The sequence below is a fragment of the Triticum aestivum genome, chromosome 2B, assembly GCF_018294505.1.
Source record: "Triticum aestivum cultivar Chinese Spring chromosome 2B, IWGSC CS RefSeq v2.1, whole genome shotgun sequence".
NCBI lineage: Eukaryota > Viridiplantae > Streptophyta > Magnoliopsida > Poales > Poaceae > Triticum > Triticum aestivum.
This window is the reverse complement of record NC_057798.1, coordinates 405,266,897-405,273,624: the sequence shown is the minus strand read 5'-3', so window position 1 is coordinate 405,273,624 and position 6,728 is coordinate 405,266,897. Positions and strand designations below refer to the sequence as shown.

Genomic DNA, 6,728 nt, shown 5'->3' with positions numbered 1-6,728 from the left:
GAAGGAGGAGGTCTTATGTGGAGAAAACTATGGGCGCTCCCTCTCCCCAACAAAATACGACACTTCTTATGGCGGGTGACAACATACAGTTTACCTTTACGAACAAAGCTTCAACGCAGAGGTATGGATGTTGATACTCGATGTCCACTCCGCTCTAGATTTGATGAGGATGGAGGCCATTGTTTCCTTAAATGCAAAAAGGTGAAAGCCATATGGAGGCAAACTGAACTTGAACATGTTAGACTTCGATTGTTAGCCTGTCCAGACTCCGTTAAATTCATGGAGGAAGTGCTCAGCTTAAAGGAAGAGGAAAAATTAAAAACATGTATGCTCTTGTGGTTATGGTGGCATCAGAGAAATAAATGCAATGTTGGTGATGCTATGAGAACCAATGATGAAATATCTTTTTCAATTAGCCACCAGCTAACTAATGTTTTGAATTCTATGCAGCAAGGGAACATAACGAAACAAAGCTCTACTAGGAAATGGGTTCCACCGCCTGCAGACATACTAAAGATTAATACAGATGGGGCCTTCCGCGAAGAATCCCTTTCAGGAGGCTGGGGTTTCACTATAAGGAACAACAAAGGCGAGCTTTTGGCAGCCGGAGCAGGTAATTTGAAAAACGTAGCTGAGCCATTGCATTCAGAAGCATTAGCAATGCTCCATGCTGTGAATGTAGCCATCCAGCTGGGATGTGACCGAGTAATCTTTGAGACTGATTCGCTGGTGCTGAAACATGCTATCACTTCTGAAGCTTATAATCTCTCTGCTTTAGGTGCTCTGCTGAAAGAGATTAAATTTCAGTTACGCATGGATCTATCTGATCTATGTATCAAACATTGCCAAAGATCATGTAATCATGCTGCGCACAGGCTAGCTGCGCACGGCACAATCATGAATGTAGGCACTTTCGAATGTTGGTTCGGTCAATTCCCAGACTTTGTAAATGACTGTGTAGCTGGCGATTTGCCCAGCAATCTATTGTAATGGAATGCATAAGTGTTTCTTAAAAAAAAAAAACATGGGACCAAACTGCAGGGCGTGCAGTTGGACGGACGAGGGAGAGAGGATGGATCGGGGCCACACCCTGAGGGCGCAATTGCAATCAGTCGCTTGGAAAAATATCTGCCTCCGCCCTCCGCTCCCCCTCGGTCTGCGATTGATTTGGTTCTGGTCCCGTGGTTCCCCTACCGTCTCCTGTCTCATCTTGCTCTCTCCTCCCCCAATCTTGTCTCCCACCAGATTCGAGCAAACCCTAGGATTCCCTCCTGCCCTCTCCAGATGGGTGAGCCGCCGAGCCGAGAGGGATCCTATTCCTCCTTCCCCAACTCCGACGACGACGAGCCGGAGACCTCTGGATCGGAACGAGGAGCGGGAGGAGGAGGAGAGGATGCTCATCGCCCGCTGCCTCTGCGCCAGCAGCTCGTGGGGGCCTGCCGCGCCGACGACCGTCTCAGGCCTCTCCTCACCCTCAACGTCTCATGCTCCGCCGCCGAGAACCGCTTCATTTCTCACCTCTCTCAGGTGACATTTCCTACCCCCTGTGCGCGACAAGTGCCATCGATTGCCTCTCTTCTCACGTCATCGGTCGGGCGGTGCAGCACTTTGAGGTCTCGGAGGTGGGCATGCTGGCAAGGTGTCTCTGCGTTCCCCTCGTCTCGCTGCGCGTCGGCAAGGTCGACCGCCACGGTCCCCTCCTCTGCCCAACAACCATCAGGTAGCCACCCACAAATTTAACTTCATCCACAGAATTGGATTGCTTTCGCACCACACTATGCAAGCTACCAGAGGAGCACGCACATGATGACTTCTCTTTTAGATTGTGCCACAGTTGTGTGTTCCGCACATTGTCATGAAATGATTAATATTGTAGGGCATGGCTAGCTTTCTCGTTTGCTAACTGTCTAGCATCTCTGCTGCGTATGAAGCATGGAGGCAGCCAGATACATTTTATACCTGCCAGAGGATATTGTGTCTTCTGTCAAATTGCCCCTCAGCCGGACACTAAACTTTTGCTGATGAACTTTTTGTTCTGAATTAAGTGCATCAAATAACAAAACAAGACAGAACGGAAAATTTAGGAGGAAATGTATCATCATGTAGTTGTACTGGCGATTTTGGAAAATTACGTGTTACTGTATCCTGTGATGTGGTAAATATTGTGCGCATTCTAAATCCATCGCAGCATTTTTTCCCCCTTAGCACTATGTTGGTACAACATAAGTCGTCAAATTGTTGCATTTCATGTTACTCGAGTCTTGTCAGATAGATCAGTCTGGTTAAGTGATGAACCTCCTCTTAGTTGCATCTTGCATGGGAATTAGTATGTCATTCAAGTGTCATGATTCAGTAAATTTCTCAACACTATCATTTACAATCCATAACAAACCGAACATTCCTATTTTCTGTAGTCACCCTTTTCACATCATTGTCACAGCCTAGTTAGAATTTTGTTCATGCAGCTACTCTGCTGTGTTGCAGAATGCTGTAACATGTATTTCCTTCATATTATTTTGTTCTTGTGATTATCTCTGCTATTTAAGAACTTCGTCTGCTTTCATTATGAACATGATATTCCTTCTTGTTCTTGTACTTCATGATACATGATAATTGCTTTTTGTGGAGGTGTTTTCAGCTATTCTGACCTCATTAAGAAGGACGTATCATATGCTAGATTGTTGATTCTATTGATTCTAGGATTACATGTTTCATCTTATTAGTGATGGCATTGTTCATCTACCAAATAAATATATGTTTCCATTTGTAGGTTATTTGGGCATGTGTCATAATCTCTGATATATGAGGAAAGAGAAGGTAGTTCCTTTCATGCCTTACGGTATTATGTTACCTGCATTAATAATAACTAATCACACACATCACAATTTCAGTCTTAGATGAGATTGGATCTGTAGGATTCTGGACTATATGATGCTTTAGGTGAAATTTTCTATTGATACTTCAAAGAGTTTGATATCTCATTTGTTGATGTTTTCACACACTTCCTGTGTATGTTTTGTGGTTGCAGTTAGCTTATCACAGGCTCCTCCAGTGTTAGTTTATGCAGTAGTTTACTGTTTGTTTCACTGCAGACAGTTTGTGACATGAGCCAATACAAAATGTGTTCACACCAATGCTCATTCTAAAATCAGTTATCCTATGCCTAATGAGCTGTTCCATCTATAAACTGTTTTATGTCTTATAGCCGTGTTTCTATCCCCTCTCTACCCATGGTGTGTACTTAATGTACCCTGTCTAGTCTTTGTTACATACGCCTTCCTTCAATTCACCATGGATGTTTTTATCAACATTTCTACCATCGGCAATCATTTCTTTCCATTTTTCAGTTCAAATTGATTGAGGTTTTCCCTTAAAATGGAGGTCACTGACTATAGTTGACTATGGATGGTTCGTATTACTTTGCTCTAAATTTTCGCAATATAATCATCCACTCATTGGAAGTTGTTGTAGATTTGCTCATGTGCAACTAAAATCACAACCTGCCAGTGCCATGATCTGGCACAACTTGTCTAAGGAGATTTAATTCTTGGTTTATCACTTGCAAAGGAAAAATCATTAGATGATTCATGATTCTTTCGTACGAATCATGAGGCAAAGCTGCAGCTTTTCTTAAAGAAACATTTGTCTGATACTGTGATTTGGTATTTAAATTTAGTTCTTTTACTTATTCCTATTAAAAGGCAAATCTGCGATTTTTCTTAAAAATCGTCTTCAAGTACTGTACGTTGGTGGTTATTTTATGAAAGTCTGCCAATGATATGGTGCTGAGCAACTTAGGTTCTGCACTATCCTCCAGTGTCTCTGGTGGAAACCTAATTGCGCGCTTTTGTCTCAATGCTCTATTACTTCTCAGTTCTCACTTATCTATGCGCTCTGTCCCACGGCTACTCCTTGCATTCAAGAATGTCTATGTAATTTTATAGTAATTTCTATTGAAGTTCCTCTGATCCGATTACATTTAGTTGATGGAAATGTATTTTTTTCGTTTTTCTTACAGTGTTTTTTTGGTAGCAAGCCAAAAAACTGTTGTGATACTGAAAAAAAAACCTTTGTTATTTATCTGTTCAGAATAGAAAGTCAGAGATCTTACATGAACTCATTTCCTTTGTACAGAGGGAAGCTTAGCCTTGGCCTTCTGCCTTCATCGAGCATGCGCCTTACCTTCTCCGGTGACGATGGTTGTTCAGAGGAATTGGCTCTGTTGAACGATGGCCTAGAAGTTTCAGAAGTTGCGATTGAAGAAATATCAGCTGATAATTCTGGACGTTCTTTCCTTATCAGGATTTCAGAATCTAAAAGATTGTACTACTGGTGCGCTGAAAAGTCGAAGGAATGTGGAATGGAGCTTCTTGCAAAGGTTTGTATTTTGTAGTGGCTGCCAAATTAAGTGTAAATGTACCATGAACCATGTGCGATCTCAACTGTGATGTGCCACATGTAACGTGGAGAGCAAACTCCATGTACTTGAGCCTATCCACATGAACTGCAATTGCAATATAAATTTAATCCTCATGCAAAATCGCATGTACCATGGTATGCTGATTCTATCTCAATTTTTTTGATACAGATGAAAAATCTACTTCAGGGCAGGCCAACCCTCTCTGATCTCACAGGCATCTCCAATTCCCGACTTGATGCTTTTGTTACTAATTTACATGCTTATCTTCTTGCACCAAGTATTGGAGATGCTAAATTGTTGGGATCATCTACTGACTTCCTCAGTAATTCAAGCTCACAAGGGCAACATTTACAGCCCCCATCAGTCGTTTCCAGGTCTTCAAGGTCTCGCACCTCTGCCGCTAATGCAACAAAAGCAAGCTTGATCTATCAAGCCAGTCTGAGTCCCAGATCCAGCACTTTTAAAGATGGGGTTCCAAGGACCTCTTGTGCAAAGGTTGTTGGGAGAGAGAAGCTGAAGCGGCGTGGGGACTGGTTGGGCCCATCAACTGCTCTGATCGATGCAAATCCTTTGATAGCAAAGAGTGTTAACCCTGATTCAACCAGTGAGGTGTGTGATAGGGAGTGTTCAAAAAACAGTGTCACTCCCGCTTCTTCATTAGACTTGCCTCTTTCATTTCCCTTGCTGCCACCTCTTTATCCACTCCCAGAGGGTTCTTCAGAGAATCCATTTAAGCCTTACTATTGCTGGTGTCCGCCATGCCCATCGTCACTGCAGTACAGTGTAACCCCTCTGCATATGCCAGTTACATCTGTAGAACCATTTCCCCAGTCACCTTTGGGCCCGCTGGTATCAAATGAAGTATCATCTGTCTCGTCATTTTCTGCAAAGTTGGATACAACTAATTCACCTTCACTTAATCTTCCATCGATACTGCACGATCCTTCACTTCACCTCCAGCTTCCTACTTCAATTGTTCCCCTGCATGGTTCTATGGTTTCAACATATCCGTTACTTCATCTGCCGTTTCCCACTTCACCTCTTGTTCCTGTACATGGTTCGCAGGTTCCAACATTTCCGTTGCTTCACCTGCCACTTCCTACTTCACCATTTGTTTCATTGCATAGCTCACAGGTTCCAACATTTACACCATTGATGTCTGATCCTATTGTGCATGTCCCAGTCATTGATATGTGTTCCTCCGGTCAGGCTTATTTGGTGAGTTGTGGTCCTTCTATAACTTCACCTGTTCCCCTGCTCCCTAGCTTGAAGCCTCTGATTCCAGAAACCGAATCGTTGGTTGAGAGGAGTGCTAGGGAAACACTAATGAGGCTTTTAGCTTCGACACCACCATCAAGCAACCCCCAGCTAGTCAACATTCTCCCTGCAGTCCTTACTGATGTGCCTGAAAATATTTCTCGATCTCCTAATGTAAGTCCAGGGAATGTTGTAGCCCAGATTAATTTGATTGTGTCTTTTCATGTGGCTTATCTCTCCTTTCTCTCTTTAATAGGTGAACATGCATGTTGGTGTCCATCGCAACGACCTACTTCTTAGCTCATCTTGGGGTGCTAATGTGATTGGAAGTGGGATGGCAGCCATGGAGCTGCACTCGGAGGATGAGGTTTCCAGTGGGCATGATGCTCATGCTATGGTTGCGTTTACGGAATTTGATGATATCAATGGAGACCGTGATCAGCCCCATTTCCGGAGGATGTAGTTTGCACATGGGGTTTTCTTGAGCTCTTTGTTGGTATGAAATGTCTGAATATTTTGAACGGCACTTGTATCTACATGGTAATAGGCTATCTGGTTTTGGCAATACGATGATATATGCAGCCTGGTTCCCATGGCTTCCCTGCCCAGCTAAATGGCTGATGTGGTTGTTAAATGTAATTAGTTGTTTGTACTGTATTTTAATTTGGCAAACAAAGGGTATTTGCTCGTGTGCAACTCCTCGTTTTGTCTCTCCATTTAGTGCCCAAGGGAGCTTGTGTTGATATGTTGTGTCGTGCGCTACATTATGCAGACAACATGGTTTGGCGAGAGATCGAAAATATTCCCACCAGTTCTGAAAATATTTTTGGAATGGAATATTCGTAAAACATGGTTCCGCGTGTGCTTTTTCATAGGATCTGTGCATTTGAAATTCATGGACTGGCGTTTATTAGCGAATGCCAGGGAATACAGGGTGAGCGTACATGCTTTGACCCCACGTAATAAATCCAGGCTCAGATAAAAGAGTATTTGAACTCGAGTCGGATTAGAAATCCAATCCATTGAAAAGTTTTCCCCCAAAGTCGTAAAA

At 43.1% G+C, this 6,728-nt stretch overlaps 1 protein-coding gene across 2 annotated transcripts; it reads left to right on the top strand.

The window, feature by feature from the left end:
* Positions 1-1,143: 1,143 nt before the first annotated feature.
* LOC123045171 (uncharacterized) lies at positions 1,144-6,373 on the top strand. 2 transcript variants are annotated; one of them, XM_044468116.1, is made up of 5 exons: positions 1,144-1,527; positions 1,605-1,720; positions 4,135-4,378; positions 4,589-5,851; positions 5,934-6,373. In XM_044468116.1, exons 1-5 carry the CDS (start codon positions 1,285-1,287, stop codon positions 6,138-6,140), a joined length of 2,073 nt encoding a protein of 690 aa, XP_044324051.1. In that variant the 5' UTR covers positions 1,144-1,284; the 3' UTR covers positions 6,141-6,373. The 2 variants fall into 2 exon arrangements, with proteins under 2 accessions (XP_044324051.1, XP_044324052.1); XM_044468117.1 differs by lacking the exon at positions 1,144-1,527 and adding an exon at positions 2,771-2,817.
* Positions 6,374-6,728: the final 355 nt, after the last annotated feature.